Consider the following 17,198-nt stretch of genomic DNA (forward strand, 5'->3'; position numbering starts at 1 on the left):
CAGGAGGAGCTGAGACGCTCTCTTTTTCCTTACTTAATGATCTGGAACAAATAATTAAACACCCTACACGTGTTCCTGATCAACACGATCAACTTACTAACATTCTTGACCTTTGTTTTACCTCTAACCCCTCACACTATTCATACTCAATTTCTGCCCCCTTAGGATCTGATCTCAATCTTATTTCTATTAAATCAAACTGGACATGACCACCTCCCCAAACCCCCTCTAAATGCCAGCTATGGCACTATCGGAGGGCAAACTGACAATCCTTGCGAGAATTCTTCTCCGACTTTCCTAGGGATGAATGATGCTCTCCGACCTTCCTAGGGATGAATGTTGCTTTTCCACGCAGAATGCCTCGGTCTGTGCTGACAGCATTGCTGGGGTTATACAGGGTGGTATAAGTGCATTTATCCCATCTTCTACCAAAACTTTCACTTTACAATCATAGTTTGATTGCTCCTGTTCTCTTGCATGTAGAGAGAGAGATAGAGTGTATCAAGTTATGAAACTCTCTCCTTCCCCTATTAACCACTCCTCTTTCATTACTTCTAGGAATCATTGTAAGGCTATTCTTTATAGGGTCAAGCGGAATTTTATAAAAAGAAAGACCGCTGTCCTGACTAACTTTTCTTCTAGTAAATCCTTCTGGTCCTTAACCAAAAACATCTGTAATAACTTCTGCATTTCCTCTTTTCCTCCTCTCTTCTAACCTGATAACTTTATAGCCAATTCTCCCCCTGATAAAGCCAATCTCTTTGGCACCTTATTCTCCTCTAACTCCACCTTAGACGATTCCAACTCTATCCCTCCTACCGAACCTATGCACTTTCTTTTCATCACTCGTAGGGTTGCTGGTGTGTTATCCAGGTTGGTTGTAAGTAAGGCGCATGGACCAGACGGAATACCCCTTCGTGTTCTGAGGGAGTGTGCTGAAATTCTAGCCCCTGTGCTTGCTCGCCTCTTTCTCCTTTGTCTCAAAACCCAAACTTTTCTTTCTTCTTGGAAGCATGCCTTGGTTCAGCACATTCTGAGAAGGGTGACCATTCTAATCCCACTAACTATGGACCCATTGCCCAAACTTCATCCCTCTCTTAGATTTTCGAAATTATCTTAAACTCTCATTTACTTGAACGCTTTTCTCTTTTGTTGGATCACCAGTATGGCTTTCGCCAGGCGAGATCTACTGGTGATCTGCTCTCCTACTGCACCCGTCTTTGGTCATCCTCTCTTAGGGATTATGGGGAAACTTTTGTCGTTGCCCTTGACTTCTCCAAAGCATTTGACAGGGTATGTCACAAGTCTTTGCTTTCAAAACTTCCCTCTTATGGTTTCTCTCCCCCACTTTGTTCTCTAGTTTCTAGCTTCCTTGAGAACCGATCCATGGCAGTTGTTGTCAAGGGATCGATCTCTCGCTCTTTCTTTACCAATAGTGGTGTCCCACAGGGTTCTGTTCTTTCACCTACTGTCTTCCTTCTTTTTATCAATGATTTACTTCACACTACGACTAATTCTATCCATTCTTTTGCTGATGATTCTAATCTTCACACTTCTTCATATTTTTCCCTTCCCCCTAATTCTGAAACTAGATCTGTTTCTAGAGCAGATATAATTTCATCTATCAATACGGATCTGTGCAGCATCTCCAAATGGGGAGGTAGAAACTTGGTTTAATTCAACAGTAATAAAACTCAGTATTTACCAATTACACTTTCCAAATTAGATGATCTCCCACCAATCACATTTCAGGATGCAATCATTCTGCCAAGTTCTAAAATAAATATGCTAGGTCTCACCATTTCCTCTAATATGTCATGGAAGCCACACATCCACAACGTTGCTAAAGCTGCCTTCCTAAAGTTGGGAATGCTGTACAGATGCCGTTGTTACTTTGCTCCTGAGCAGTTGCTTCAAGTTTATAAGGGATTCATTCATCCTAACTTGGAGTACTGCTCTCATATCTAGGGTGGCTCTTCTTCTGTACAACTGTTAGATAGGGTGGAATCAAAGGTATTTCATCTTATTAACTCTCCTCCTTTAGTTGATAATCGTTCTTCCCTTTCTCTTTGTCACAATGTTGCTTCAATCTCTCTTTTACAGGTACTTCAACTGGCAATGTTCGGTGGATTTAGCATCCTGTGTACCGCCAGCAAGGCCGTGGGCTTGTAACACATGTCTTGCTCGCGGTGCCTCACCGTTTCTCTGTGGATGTCGGCCACACTAGAATAACCTGTTATAGTATACATCCTTCTTTCCTCACACAGCCAAATTGTGGAATGCTCTGCCTAACCCCGCAAATTTGGGGGGCCCCCTGTACTGCATTTATTATTGAAACAACATCAAGGGAGGATAAATTTCTCCAGGATGGGCTGTACAGTATAATCATCACCATCTGCCAACTATTACATAATTTATCATTTTATCACTTAACAGCTTACTAGCTGTTTGGGCAGTTGATCTGTTCTTTGTTACAACCATCTAGTTTTAATCCAGAATTTAACCAGTACACTTCTTCTGTAGACAAAATTTCTCTTAGCTCAGCATTAAAACTCAGTGGGTAACCTCTGAGTACTTTTTTGAGAATGGTAGTAAAGTGAAAATCTGCTTTTTTTTTTATTTTATGGATGCTGAATACTTTATTATCAAACTTTATATATTTTTTTAATGAGTTATACTGTACTCGTACAAGATTTATTAGAACAGAATAATGGAATGTCAAAAGTAGTTACTGTATTGTGATTACCAGGGCATAACAGTGCCATCATAGGAGACCAAGAGACCATTGTGTTTCTCCATCAAAGTAGGCAGGGTTTTGAAGATTCTGCTAATGCTTTCTTGAGTGGTAATCATTCCTGATGATGTTCCCATGTCAGTTTGGACCCAGCCTGGATGGATTGCCACAAACATCAAGCCCTCATCACCAAAATTCATGGCTAATATTTTTGTCAACATATTTAGAGCTGCCTGAAAGAACCAAAATAATTGTGAATTAGTAAGTTGACATGAGGCCAGTGAGGATTTAGATTAACAACTAAAAGAGCAACCAAAGAGAAACTACCGCATTTTAATACTGTACAATGCCTATTATTCATATCGTCACCATGATCCATAGATCCATAAGGTGGCTGGTCAAATAAGCCCCATTCCAATAGGCTTTCACTTAACTGAACCATTAGGACTGGAGCCTGTTGTGATATGGGCCCCATTCTTGACAGTAATAGGGTCACATGCAACATTGTCTCTCAGAAATATAGTCTTCAGATGCAGATAACATAGCGCACTGAAGATCATCCTTTCAGTTTACCATAAAGCAACCAACCAAGCTAAGTCTGTTTTGTGAGATCTTTGAAATCTTTCAAAACTCAACTAGCTACAGTGTCTTTTAATCCTTTATCAGTCTGTGGTTAGTGACCCCAATAGAAGTGAGAGTGAGACCCTGTCATACCTGAAGTAGCATAAGTTATGTGATACCCTCCCCTACTGCTATTTCTATGGCCACCCCCTCCTCCAGGTATAACCCTTATACCTCGCATTTTACTTCCTCCTCATTTTCTTTCTGTCCATTTCCGTTTTTCCTTTCTTTCTGTCATTCTCTCTTCATCCTTCCCTCCCTCCTTCCCCTCTCACCCCCTTTTATAACCTCCCTCTTCCACCCTTATTCCTTCCCTACCTCCCCCACCCTCCTGCCTTCTCTTCCTCTCCCACCCTCCTGCCTCCCCTTCCACTCATATTCTCCTCCCTTCCCTTCCTCTCCAACCTTCCTTCCTTCCCTCCCTCTTCCATGTATCCCTCCTCTCACATGTACTGTATCCTCCTTCTCCCATGTACCCTCTTCCCTTCCTTCTTCCGATGTACCCTCCTTCCCTTCCTTCTTCCGATGTACCCTTCCTTCTTTCCCTTCCTCTCCAACCCACCTTCCTTCCCTCCCTCTTCCACCTTCTCTCTTCTATTCCTTCCTCATGTCTTCTTCCCTCCGCTTCTCTCAATCCTTGCCACCCCTCTCTCTTTCCCTAAACCCTCCCTTTCAGTCCATCGCAGCTTCCTATCTTCCTTCCTTCCCTCTCTTCCTTAGCCCCTATCCATCTTCCTTTCCACAGCATGAGGTAGGACTTCCCTCACCCCTTCATTAATCACTCTGACACCACCATTGATCCCCTACCCTGCCTCCTACCCGCCGCCACCACCACCACCAGTCGCCATTCTCTGCTTCCTTAACTATTATCTCTCATACCCTCTCACCCAATCCTTCTCTACCCTCCCGTTACCTCCCACTTTTTCTATACCTCTCTACTTTCGGTACAAATGACATCATACACCTTCATGACAGTACAGCTGACATCATACACCTTCCTAACAGTACAGCTGACATCACACACTTTCCTGACAGTTTAGCTGACATGACATAGCTTCCTGACAGTAGAGATGACATGACATGCCTTCCTGACAGTACAGTTGACATCACACACCTTCCTGACAGTCCAGTTGACATCACACCACGTCAGACAATACAGCTGACATCACACACCTTACTGACGGTACAGTTGACATCACACACCTTCCTGACAGTACAGCTGACATCACATGCCTTCCTCACAATACGGCTGACAACTAGAATACAGATGGCATCATTCACCTACCTGACGTGGCACCTCAGCTATCCAGATATATCAGAACCACCACCTACGCGGCTAACAAGCCGATCAGTGACGAAGAGGATAAAAGTAAAAAAAGAAACAATAGCTGACACTACCTACCTTGCTGGCGCGGTAGCCATAGGCGTCTGGTTTGCCTGTGAACAAACCCATACTGCCCATGATAGAAGAGATGTTAACCACAGCTGCCCTCCTCACGCCTATAGCACCGCCCACTGTAGCAGCCTTACGCAGCAGTGGTAACATCTCCTGCAAACCAGCCACACAAATACTTAATGAAAAGAGCATCCAAGAGTCTACGACATTAGCATTTAACCTGGAAACCATAAAAAGTTAACCCGAGAACAGCATCCATGGCATGTGTTATTATTGTACACTTATCCTAAAAATCACATAGGCAATGAATAAATTGTCATTGCTTTTCACGATATCATTAGTCGTGGTGGCATCACCCAATGGCAGTCTCATGGAGCAGGTGGGTCTAATCCCGGCCATGATCTTTAAAACCTATTACTTTCATTACCCAATAATCCTCCTTTCAGAGTACAGGCGTCATTCTTTTTATGATTAAATAAAACATTGAATATTAATACATTACCGTATGTAAAAAGTAGGTTGGTTGGATCTGCCAGCGGAAATTTGGGTAGCTACCTGTTAAAGCATTATCACTTGACTAATGATATATATTAGGGCCTTTTGTTAAGGGATGCCTGTTTACATAACGTCATCATCTGATAAACGTTTCAGGTAGCGACAAATATTTTAACCAACATTTCATTAAGGTTAGGGTTTTATCACACGGGTAAACTTTTCCTCACTCAACTGCCATGGTTCGCTGTCGTGACCTTGGTCATTCAATATGCCTTTTTGGGTTTCACTTTATATTTATATATTGCGCTCACTTCCGTCCAACTTCATTTATCACTTTACCACCGTAGAATTGGAATTATTCCAATGATACTGTGCATCCTTGGTTACTGAAATTATAGTATAGTTCAGTAATTAAGATCCAGACTTGGTACCTGCCATGCGGTAACTTTTGAATAACCTGGTGTTATTCTGCAAGCTGGTTCCTACTGAATTATTTTAAACAAATCTAGCTACATGGTATTCTTTGTAATAACAAAATCTTTATATGGGGTAATTTTGTATTTTAGTTTGAAGTTGATTCAGTGTTAAATCACAGGTAAGATTAAGGTATGTATCTTGAACTTTAATTGGACAATAAAAATGTCACATAGATATTCACATAACTCTGATATCTGCTGGTGTGCTAATGCTCATAATATTAAGATCTCGAATTAAAATGGTAGATATCTATTTGTGACACTCACCTTGACCAACATAAGAGGAGCTGTGGTGTTGGTCTCCATTACATTGCTAAAGGTATGTGGTTCCAGGTGCTCCAGGGGGATGCCGAACATCTGAGATGAACACTTGTCCATGATGCCTGCGTTGTTGATCAGCAGGTTGAGCCCTTGGGGCCCAACCGCCGCCCCTACCTCCTCCACCAAGCCAGGTAGACTCTTGTAGTCCACCACGTCTGAACACAATAAATAAATAAATAAATATATATATATATATATATATATATATATATATATATATATATATATATATATATATATATATATATATATATATATATATATATATATATATATATATATATATATACACACAGTTAACCCTCACTTTACGCGGTCCCGCATTCCGCGTTTCCACGTTTACGCGGTGCCTTGCCAGAACCTAACGTGCTCACATTACGCGGTACGTGAACCCCATTACGCGGAGTGTCCGGCGCGACGCTATTTTTAGATTCGCCCCACCCGCCACCCGCCCGCCTGCCTGCCTGTGCTCCTCGCCTCTCCCTCCTCCTCCCTCCGCTTGGGCAAGCCGCGCGGTAAGGTTGCGCAGTGTGTGTCTTTGTTGCGTTATCACTGACGTCATATGACGTATCGGACTGAGATTGGCCATGCATCCCTACCCCCCTCTGCTGCTAGCTGTAATTGGCTTAAAGTTTTATGACGTGTCCACCCGGGGGAGGGAGGGAGGGAGGAAAGACGACGCTTGACCTAGCCGCGGCAGTTTCATCCCTCAAGGCCACACCATGTAATCGTGCATCCATTGTTCAGTAAAATGGCTTCCGCCGGACCACCACCCCCAGAGAGAAACCTTTCCTTACCTGGACCCAGCGGCACTAAGCCAAAGAAGACACAACGTTCCTTAAGCTACGAGGTGAAGTATACCATCATCCAAGAGTTGGAGAAAGGAACAAGGCAGGTTTATTTGGCGCGCCAGCATGGTGTGAATGAATCTACGATTCGAACAATAAAGAAGGATGCAGCCAAGATAAAGGAGCACATGAAGATCACAAAGTCTACAGGTGCTTCTATGATCAAGTATTTTCACAACCAGGTGCTTCTCAAGACAGAAAAATTACTTGTGAGGTACTTGGTGCGTCAGGCGCGACGGAACATGGCGGTCGACACGCGCTCTGTTAAGGACTACGCACGTGAACTGTACATCGCAGTGGCACGAAAGATGGGAATTACAGAGCCCAAACCCTTTAATGCTTCCTCTGGGTGGTTACAGAGGTTTAAGATCCGGAACAAGATCACCAATATAAACATTGGTGGTGAAGAAGCGAGTGCTGACCGTGCTGCGGCTCGGGAATTTCCTCCGTTTTTACGTGAGATTATGGAGGAAGGACAGTACAGTGACGACCAGGTGTTTAACATGGACGAATCTGGTCTTTTCTGGAAAAAGCTACCTTCCAAGTCCTTCGTTGTAAAGAATGCCAGCAGGATTCGGGGCCGGAAGATGCAGAAGGAACGCATCACCGTCCTGTTTACCACCAATGCCTCCGGTACCTGTAAGCTCAAGTTATCGGTGATCCACACAGCACGCAAGCCGCACGCCTACAAAACCATGGACATGACCAAGCTAAATGTCCACTGGCTGACCGCACGTAAGGCGTGGATGTTCTCTACACTGTCCCTCTCCTGGTTTGATGACTGTTTTGTTCCCGATGTAAAGAAATTCTGTGAGCGACAGAATGTGCCATTCAAGATTTTGTTGCTGCTGGACAACGCACCAGGACACTCGCCCCTACTGTTAGATCGTCACCCCAACGTAAAAGTGGTCTTCCTTCCTCCCAACACTACGTCTATATTACAGCCCATGGACCAAGAGTTAATCTGTAATGTAAAAGCTGCATTCTCAACAAAAAAATTCAAACTCCTGAACGACTACACCAACACCAGGGAAGAGTTGCGTAACCTGAGTGACACCACCACCGATAGCAAGAGCGAAGAAGATGAGGATCAACAGTTGGCACAGCAAAAAATACTGTTCAAACAATTCTGGAGAGTATTTAACATCAAGAAAGCTGTGGACTTCTTGGTGGAGTCATGGGATCAGCTGTCTATTGCTACAATTCGTCACGCATGGAGACATGTGTTGCATGGAATACCAGGTGAGAGGAGGAGTCAATCTGTGACTGGTGAGGTTCAGACTGTTGCAGTAGCAGTGGACCTTGCCAGAGAAGCTGCGCAGACTGTTACAGTTCCAGGCTTCTCCGAGACCACCAACGACGACATCCTGGAGGTGATCAGAGATCCTGAAGTGACTGCCGACGAGATGTTGGAAGAAGATCACGTCAGTGAAGAGAAGGAAGAAGGTGCGTCATTCTCCGAAGAACACAGTTTAACTCATAGTGATATTAAGGGTGCCATGGAGTGTGCAGAGAAAATGAAGTCCTTCCTTTCCCGCGACAATGACGATGACCGCTATGAAGTCTTCCATACCCGGCTGGTGCAGGCTATGGAGCCGTACATCACGGTGTATCACGACAACATAAACACCAGCCGTCAAAAAAGCATAACTGAGTTCTTCGCCCGCAACCCACCACAGCCAGCCCAAGCCAGTGATAGTGACAGTGAAGATGACTTTGAGGGATTTGTCAGGGAAGCCCTGACAACTGTAAGTGACAGTGATGGTGATTCACCTAGTAATGGTGATTCACCTGAGGGCCAGTAATCTGCCCTCTGCCTCGGAACCAGCCTCCATCCCCGTATGCCGACCCATCTCTTCTACTACCGTAAGTGTTCCACCTAACTTTTAGTTTTTCTAACCTAACCTTTATTTTTCCTATGTTAACCTTTATTTTTCCTAACCTAACCTCTTCTATATTACTTGTTTTTTCATACCATCATAAAGTTAAGATAAAATTTTTACTACAACATAGTTGTATGTCGTCAAAAAGTGGAGTTTGGGGGTCGTCCCGGACTCTATTTCAATTAATCCCATATGTTATGTTATTCACTTTACGCGTTCCTCACTTTCCGCGGGTCCCTGCGGGTTACATTAACCGCGTAAAGTGAGGGTTGACTGTATATGTGTCGTCAAAGTAAGAAACAATTTAGACCTGCAATTGTGTGTAAATGAGGCAGAAAGTCAGATCAGCAACCTGGGACTTGGTCACAATTTTTGTGGTGCTATATGGCTCAGTACTTGGACCATTATTATTTATTATGTACTGTACATAAACGATATAGATATCGGCGTTGACAGCAAAATAAGCAGGTTCAGGTACATTGAAGAGCCGGTGCTCTTGCGTAACAGAGACGTGACCGTCGCCCAAGCGGCTAACGAGCCGATCAGTGGTGAAGAGGATAAAAGTAAAAGTAAAAAGTAAATTTGCTGATGACACTAAAATAGGGTGTGTAATTAAATCTGACAAGGACTCTGCAAAACTACAGGAAGATCTAAAAAAAAATTTCGAATGGTCTGAAAATGGCAGATGAAATTCAATGTGGACAAATGTAAAGTACTTAGTCTAGGATGTGTAAACAGAGAAACCAAATATCAGATAAACAACGATGTTATAGAGAAATCCGAATGTGAGAAAGATTTAGGAGTACTGATAGGTAGGAATCTTAGGCCAAGTAAATTGTTGGGTCCGACTAATTACCCAAATGTACCCAAATGTAGCCGCAATGAAGTCAAATGATGGTCCTACAAGAATAAATCGGACTGCCAATCACTTCTCAACTGGTATTTGGTGTCACGAAGTCACAAAAAATTGGTAAACTTAATTTAATCCGAGTTAATAGATCGAGTGCATGTACCTAACCTAACCTCGACTAGTATTTGGTGTCACGAAGTCACAAAAAATTGGTAAACTTAATTTAATCTGAGTTAATAGATCGAGTGCATGTACCGTACCTAACCTAACACAACTCAGATTAAATTAAGTTTACCAATTTTTTGTGACACCAAATAATAATCGAGAAGTGATTCACAGCCCGATTTACGCTTGTAGGACCATCATTTGGCTACATTTGGGTAATTACTCGCTCCCTTGGTACATGCACGCGATCTATTAACTCAGATTAAAGTACGTTTTCCAATTTTTTTTTTACTTTGTGACACCAAATACTAGTCGAGAAGTGATTGGCAGTCCGATTTATTCATGTAGGACCATTATTTGACTTCATCGCGGCTACATTTGGGTAATTAGTCGGACCGAACAATGTGTATTTGCTCGAAACAAGGCCAATAAAGTACTTGGGTTCATACAAAGGAGTGTTAGTTACAAAACTAGAGAGGTCATCCTGAAACTATATCTTGTGCTTGCCAGACCTCACTTCCATTAAGCAGTTCAATTCTGGTCACCGTATTACAGAATCAATATAGAATTCATAGAAAGAATTCAGAGGAGAATTACAAGACTATGTGGGGTATGGGTGGTTTGGTTCACACTCAGGATGGGATGGAGAAAGGAAACTCACAATGTGCTCTCTGTATACATGTTGTATTGTATGTACAATGCAGCTTGGTGCTGGGAAGTGGCAGCGTGGTTACGAGCGTGATGCAGAGAGAGCTGGTTGGTGAGGGTGCTCAGAGGAGGACAGCTTGTGGGTCGCCATGCTCGCCGGCGGGAGCGAGGGCCGCCAGGCAGCGTCGGAGGAGGTGGTGTTGCTTGCTGCGGCTGTAGCTAGAAGAAGAGAGAGGTCACCACGAGGTCAGGTCTTAAATAGCGGGGGTAGGCGTGGCTTAGTAGTTGACCTCCGTGATGTATGGCGGCGCTGGTTGACCCAGACCACGAGGCATACACTGGGGAATTCGCGGGGTCGGCTACTCGACGACAAACAGCGTTTGTAGGGGAGAAATCCACTACAACTAATCCCGGGCATTAGGAACTTAGAGTACAGAGACAGGTTAAAGCATCTAAATTTGCACTCTGTCGAGAGACTAGAGTGAGGGGCGATATGATAGAAGTGTATAAATGGAAGTCAGAGCTAAACAAAGGGGACATAACAAAGGTACTCAAACTATCCAACCAGGAGCAAACTCATAACAATGGTTTTAAATTAGACATATTTAGATTTAGGCGCGAAATAGGTAAACTTTGGTTTGGAATTAGAGTAGTGGGTGAATGGAACAAGTTACCAAACATCATTATTGGACGGATAGCTTCAAACATAGGATGGATGGAAATGTGAGCAATAGGGGTTGGGTGTAAATGGGACTACTGCCCAGTATGGGCCAATAGGCCTCCTGCAGTTTCCTCCATTCTTCTTTTCTCGCGTCGAGATCGATACATTTGACCCCGTACAGTGCACACTGCTGAATGTCGGCAGGAATGTTACTTCATCGGGCTTCGTGGCACTGGACTCTAAAGCTAAAAATTCTGTGTAGATTTGATTTTGAGATCCAATCTGCTGGACTTTTGCAAGTCGCTTGAGGTTAAGGGAAGTCTCGTCTGGTGCAGTTTCTTTACAGTACGTTGTTTGCTACAGAGGGCAGTAAGGTAGTAGTACACCTCCAGTGTTACTTGTCCTTCTTATATGTATACTAATCTTCATAAATTAGTTAGTACCGTGACCTTGGGTAATAATCTCCGCCATAATGAACGAAGAACTAAGTGATCTCACTATTTACACCTGTTTTAGCCATGAGTTAACGTGAATATTAAGCTTGTCAACCTGACTTACTGACAGGATCTACAGTCACTTAATTTTTTCGTAAATACGAATACAGGTAGAACATGAAATATTTGAATACAAATTTGTAACATTTAATTGTTAAATTAATAACATTCAAAATAATAATAATCACTAATAATTAGTTGAATAAAAATCTTCGTTTCACATTTTATTCAATAATTCATTCATCGTAATATATTCCAATAATAAATACAATATTTCTAATTGAATTTGTGATATATGGACGTTTTTAGTAAAAATCGTCCATGTGGCAGTGGGAATCGTCCAAGAACAACACAGAAAAGGCGATCGTCCAAGTGGGAAGACACCATTCTGACATATTCAACGTAAACAAAGAATGGTTTACAACTTTACATTTGTGTTGTTTGCCTACGACATTTGAATAAAAAATCTAAAATTTGCGTGACTTACAAACAAGCATAGGAGATTACATATACAGTAACGTTAGCGCTACAATGCTCTACACATTTTTGGCTGGTATACCGTAGCCGAGGAATAGCCTAATCCTTCGCCGTGAGTGTTAAACATGTCCCTTTCACTATTTTGACTCAAGGACGTGCTACCTAATACCCAGCACTTCATTTTCAGCTAGATTATCAAACACCCAATGCATTAGGCTATCAGTGAATGGTCCTAAGCATATAGATTTCAACATTATTCACAGTTAAAACGTGATACAACCCACCACCCCCCCTCCCCCAAAAAAATTCCCTTACCAAAATCGGAAAATTTGAAAATTTTTCTGGCAAAAAAAAAATGCCTTGCTAACCGCCACATAGTAACTTAGGGTTTTTGCAGTCTTTCAGTAAAAGAAGAAGCTTGTACGGGAGATAGTCAACACACCAGGTAAACTAATTTGGTTTTAATGTAATAAGTAAAAGTTGGATTTGTTTCTGTCAGATGAAAATAAAGAAAACGCAATGTTTAAGAAAGGCCACTGTAGTGCTGTACCAACGGAAAGGCATCTTTCGCACTCCTTAAGGCAGCGGCACACTGGGCACTTTCCTCCAAACAAAGAGACGTTTTACGTTACACCGGGATGTTTTGTTGGCGCTCTGCCAGCAAAGATCCCCGGCAAACCGTTGTCCATTCTCGTAACAGCCGAAATCCTGCTGCTTGTTGGGCGTTTTGGCCAACTGCCAGCAAAACGGGCAACATGTTCGGAGGAAAGTGCCCAGTGTGCCGGCACATAAGTGTATTAAGGCCTCATAGTGTTTCTAGTTATATCTTGGGTAATATTGCAGTAAACAGCAACCACAAAATTCCGGAAATTCACTCCACCCTCAATCGATAGAACTTTTTTTTTTGTGGTCACTTTATATTACATTAGGTTAGGTAACATTTTTTTTCAGAATCTTTGGTTGCTGTAATCTGCAATCTTACCATATCTTGAATGGCTTGTATCAGAGTAGGAGTTGATCCGTGTGGTACTGTAATTGCATTGCAATTACAGTACCACACGGTTATTGCAACATCTCTTTACTTTTTGTTAAGTATTTGAAGTATGCGAGAGTTGACAAGTACTGTTCTGGTGATTAAATGACTCCTGGTCTGATCTCTGGTGTATACCCGACTCCGTCGCACTAAATTATTAGTGAAAATTAATATATTACAACAGGGAAGATTAAAATATAAAATAAACCCGAGGAAAGGTAAGAAAAAATGTGAGATGGGGCAACAGAGTTGGTGTCGTCTTACCGAACTTGACAATCCTGAGGTTACTGCAGTCTTTAGCCAGCGCTTGCAGCTCCTGTGGGGTATAATAATACAACGTATTAAGTAAAAGCGTCTTACATATTCACATCTGGTTTGGCATACATATAGACAATGCAGGTATGCATTTCAGCATGTGCACAGACAACGTAGGTATACAATGGACGAGTTGTCGGTTCTAAACACAAGAAATACACTCTGCCACGTTCGTAGAGTGATAGGGTATATATATAATTTGTAATAAAAATATAAAGTCCTGCCAAAATAGTCGAGATAAATTTATTTGTCTAAAAACAGGGCCGCCATTTGCAACGACGTTTTCCAAGAAAACTCACCACTGCAGTCGTAGGATGGCCTCTTCAGACCCCAAATGCCACGTTCAGTTAAGTTTTAAGGGTGTTTTTTGTGGTCTAAGTCATGGACATTTCGTAAGTGAAGAAATGTGCCGTGAAGAGCAGCTTATGGACATAAAAAACTCCCATGGTCACACCAGCTCAGCTGTCATGTACAGTATTCTTACCTGCAACGGGGTGGTAATATCGACAATATTGTCCTAGATTTTGCCAAGGCTTTCGACAGTGTACCCCACGAAAAGCTGAAAATAAAACTGGAAGGGTACGGAATTCAGGGAAATGTCCTAGCGTGGATAGAAGACATTCTACATGACCGCAAGCAGTGTGTGGTGATTAATGGCACGAAATCATCATCCGTGCGGGGTACCACAGGGCAGTGTATTGGGCCGGCTGTTGTTTGTTTGTTTCATAAATGATATTCCTGACGTACACTCCTCCATACAAATGTTTGCCGATGACGCCAAGTTATTTCGGGAAATAAAAAACCAAGCGGACTGTGAAGAGCTGCAGAAGGATCTCTGTGGGCTCTAAGAATGGTCGAAGAAATGGCTGCTGAGATTCAATGTCACGAAGTGTTAGAGGATGCACTTGGGGCGTACCAACGGTAAGGAGGCGTATCACTGACCCACATCGGGGCCTGGGGGGGCGAAAATAGTAATAATAATAATAATAATAATAATAATAATAATAATAATAATAATAATAATAAAGAACCATAAATACAAAAATGAAAAAAAAAGATCAAGAGTGTTGTGTTGTCAAAGTATGAGAATTAATTGAGACCCTGCCATTGTGTATAAATGAGGCAGAAAATCAGATCAACAACCTGGGACTTGGTCACAATTTTCGTGATGCCATATGGCAGCAGGGTCTACCATTACACAACACACTATGCTTCCAATATCTTCCCAGGCGGTAGTACCTCCCTGTTTGGTAGCTACCTACTACTCAACGGGATGAAGAAACTGCACTATTTGAGACTGAATGTGAGAAGGACCTTGGTGTGTATGTTGACAATGCGCTGAAGTTCTCGGGCCATTGCGAGAAGAAGGTAAATCAGGCAAATAAATTATTGGGTCTTATAAGGTCGTTCAGATATCTGGACGGTCCGTCCCTCGTAACGATCTTCAAGAGTGAAGTGCTTCCCCATCTGGAGTACTGTCACGCCGTCTGGTTCCCGAGATATGCTTGGGACTGTCAGTTGGTTGAAAATGTTCAAAGGAGGGCCACCGGACTGGTGCCTGCACTTCGGCACCTCAGCTACCCTGAGAGATTGGAGCACCTGAACCTGCCTAGCTTATACTACAGACGGGCAAGGGGTGACCTAATTGAGGTGTATAATCATCTCAAGGGGCACTACTCAGTCGAGTGTCCTTACTTGGAGCTGGCGGGCGCTCGCCCCACAAGGGGTCACAGCTGAAGATTGAAGAAGCCGCAAGTCCAGAAAACTGTGAGGGCAAACTTTTTCGGAGTAAGAGTTGTGAACTCTTGGAACAATCTACCAGAAAGTGTTGTGACGGCACCGAGTGTGAGCTCTTTCAAGACAAGACTTGACCAACAGTGGAGCGGGTTCAGGTACATTCAGGAGCCGGTGCATGCCCAGTACTTGCCAACATTGCGTAACAGAGACGTGACCGATCGCCCAAGCGGCTAACGAGCCGATCAGTGGTGAAGAGGATAAAAGTAAAGTAAAAGGGGTGTTGCGTGTAAATGGGACTGCCCAGTATGGGCCAACAGGCCTGCTGCAGTTTCCTCCATTCTTATGAAGTTTAAGGCAATAGTGTTATGGTCAATCTGAGAAATACCCTTCTCACATCTGTGCAGGGTTAGCACTCGAACCCAGGACATAAAACATATGCGCGTTACCGCTGCACCTGCCGCCGCCACCACCACCATTTTTTCAATAAAAACATGGCCTCCAGCTTCCCCATATAGCCAAACCTTAGCCACCATTTTATTACCTAAATATCGTAATACAAAAGTGTCATCCCTATTCGTGACACACACACACACACACACACACACACACACACACACACACACACACACACATATATATATATATATATATATATATATATATATATATATATATATATATATATATATATATATATATATATATATATATAAATAATGACAAATGTATTGAAAATACCCACCCACTCTTCTTGGATCACGTTTATTATGTGTACAGTACATGTTTTGGTGAATTCCTCATCCTTCTTAACACAGAGGTGCTACAAACTTTGGCCCCAAAGGAAAATATACCTACAATAATTCAGCCAACATCACCCGACGTCTAGGCAGAGTGAAGTCACAAAGGAGGGGTTGGGGTTAGAAATTACCTGCCCTAGTCACCCGTTGGTGGATTTGAGGGTGTTAGGGTTATCCCTAAACTGGAGAGCATGGAAAAGATAAATAAACTTTTATTTACTTACCAAAGCTTCATCAGGTTTCCTGCAGGTCCCGATCACTACTCGTGGCGGAGTACTGGAAGTGACGAGTTGACGAATCATCTCCAGGCCAAGGCCTCTATTACACCCAGTGATGAGAACACTGCCAGCTAACATGTCTGCCATCTGTTTTCCCAGAGTATTAGCCCGTTTGCAGCCTCTATTTTCCTACCTTACCTCAAGTTTGTATACTTGCGGCTGAGTGTAGGACTGCACTGACAGACTCGCGGAGACTGTCGAGTCATCACGGCGAGATTCAAGGTAGGGCTTTAGAACAAGGTAGGGCTTTAGAGTTGCCAGTTAGTTATAAGACAATGTGGAGATGTTTTAGGGGGGGGGGACTTCGCCGACTGTTATACCTTTATACACAGCTTCTGTTTTGCTATCTAAACAGTAACGCTGTTACCTTTTCTGGCTTCATCAGTTATATCTCAAAATTTTAATTGTTGGTGGACTAGCCACTTGTGTAATTTCTGCGACGGGGAGGGGGGGGGGGGCACTACTCCGTCGAGTGTATACATTCCTGGAGTTGGCGGACGCCCGCCCCACAAGGGGTTGTGGTGTTATGAGATATTGGTTCACACTCAGGATTTGATGGAGAAAGGAAATTCACAATGTGCTCACTGTATACATATTGTATTGGATGTACAATGCAGCTTGTTGCTGGGTAAGTAGCATGGTAATAAACGTTGAGTAGAGAGAGCTGGGTGGTGAGGGTGCCCAGGGAGGGACACGCGGCTTGAGGGACGCCAAGGGGGACGCCAAGGTCGTTGGCGGGAACGGCAGCCGCCAGGCTGGCGCGGAGGAGGTGTTGCTTGCTGGTGGCACTGTGTAGAAAGAGGCTGGTCACAGCGGTGTCAGGTCTTATAAAGCGGGGGTAGGCGTGGGTAGATAGTTAACCCCCGCTCCGTAGGCGGCGCTGGAGGCGTAGGCTGGGGCATTCGAGAAGGTTCGGTGCTTGTAGGGGAGGAATCCACTACAATACTCCCCTTCCCCTCCGGGCGCGGC

General features: G+C 43.3%; 1 protein-coding gene across 1 annotated transcript; it reads right to left on the reverse strand.

Moving 5' to 3' along the window:
* Nucleotides 1–2,609: 2,609 nt before the first annotated feature.
* Nucleotides 2,610–16,439, reverse strand: LOC121875850 (C-factor-like). The gene is made up of 5 exons (XM_042380553.1): nucleotides 16,176–16,439; nucleotides 13,367–13,418; nucleotides 5,990–6,198; nucleotides 4,758–4,904; nucleotides 2,610–2,967 (listed from the first exon to the last, which is right to left on the reverse strand). The coding sequence occupies exons 1-5, from the start codon at nucleotides 16,314–16,316 to the stop codon at nucleotides 2,743–2,745; spliced, it is 774 nt and encodes a 257-aa protein (XP_042236487.1). The 5' UTR covers nucleotides 16,317–16,439; the 3' UTR covers nucleotides 2,610–2,742.
* Between the last annotated feature and the right edge of the window lie 759 nt (nucleotides 16,440–17,198).

Source organism: Homarus americanus, unplaced genomic scaffold (genome assembly GCF_018991925.1).
Source record: "Homarus americanus isolate GMGI-L3 unplaced genomic scaffold, GMGI_Hamer_2.0 scaffold24588, whole genome shotgun sequence".
Lineage (NCBI taxonomy): Eukaryota > Metazoa > Arthropoda > Malacostraca > Decapoda > Nephropidae > Homarus > Homarus americanus.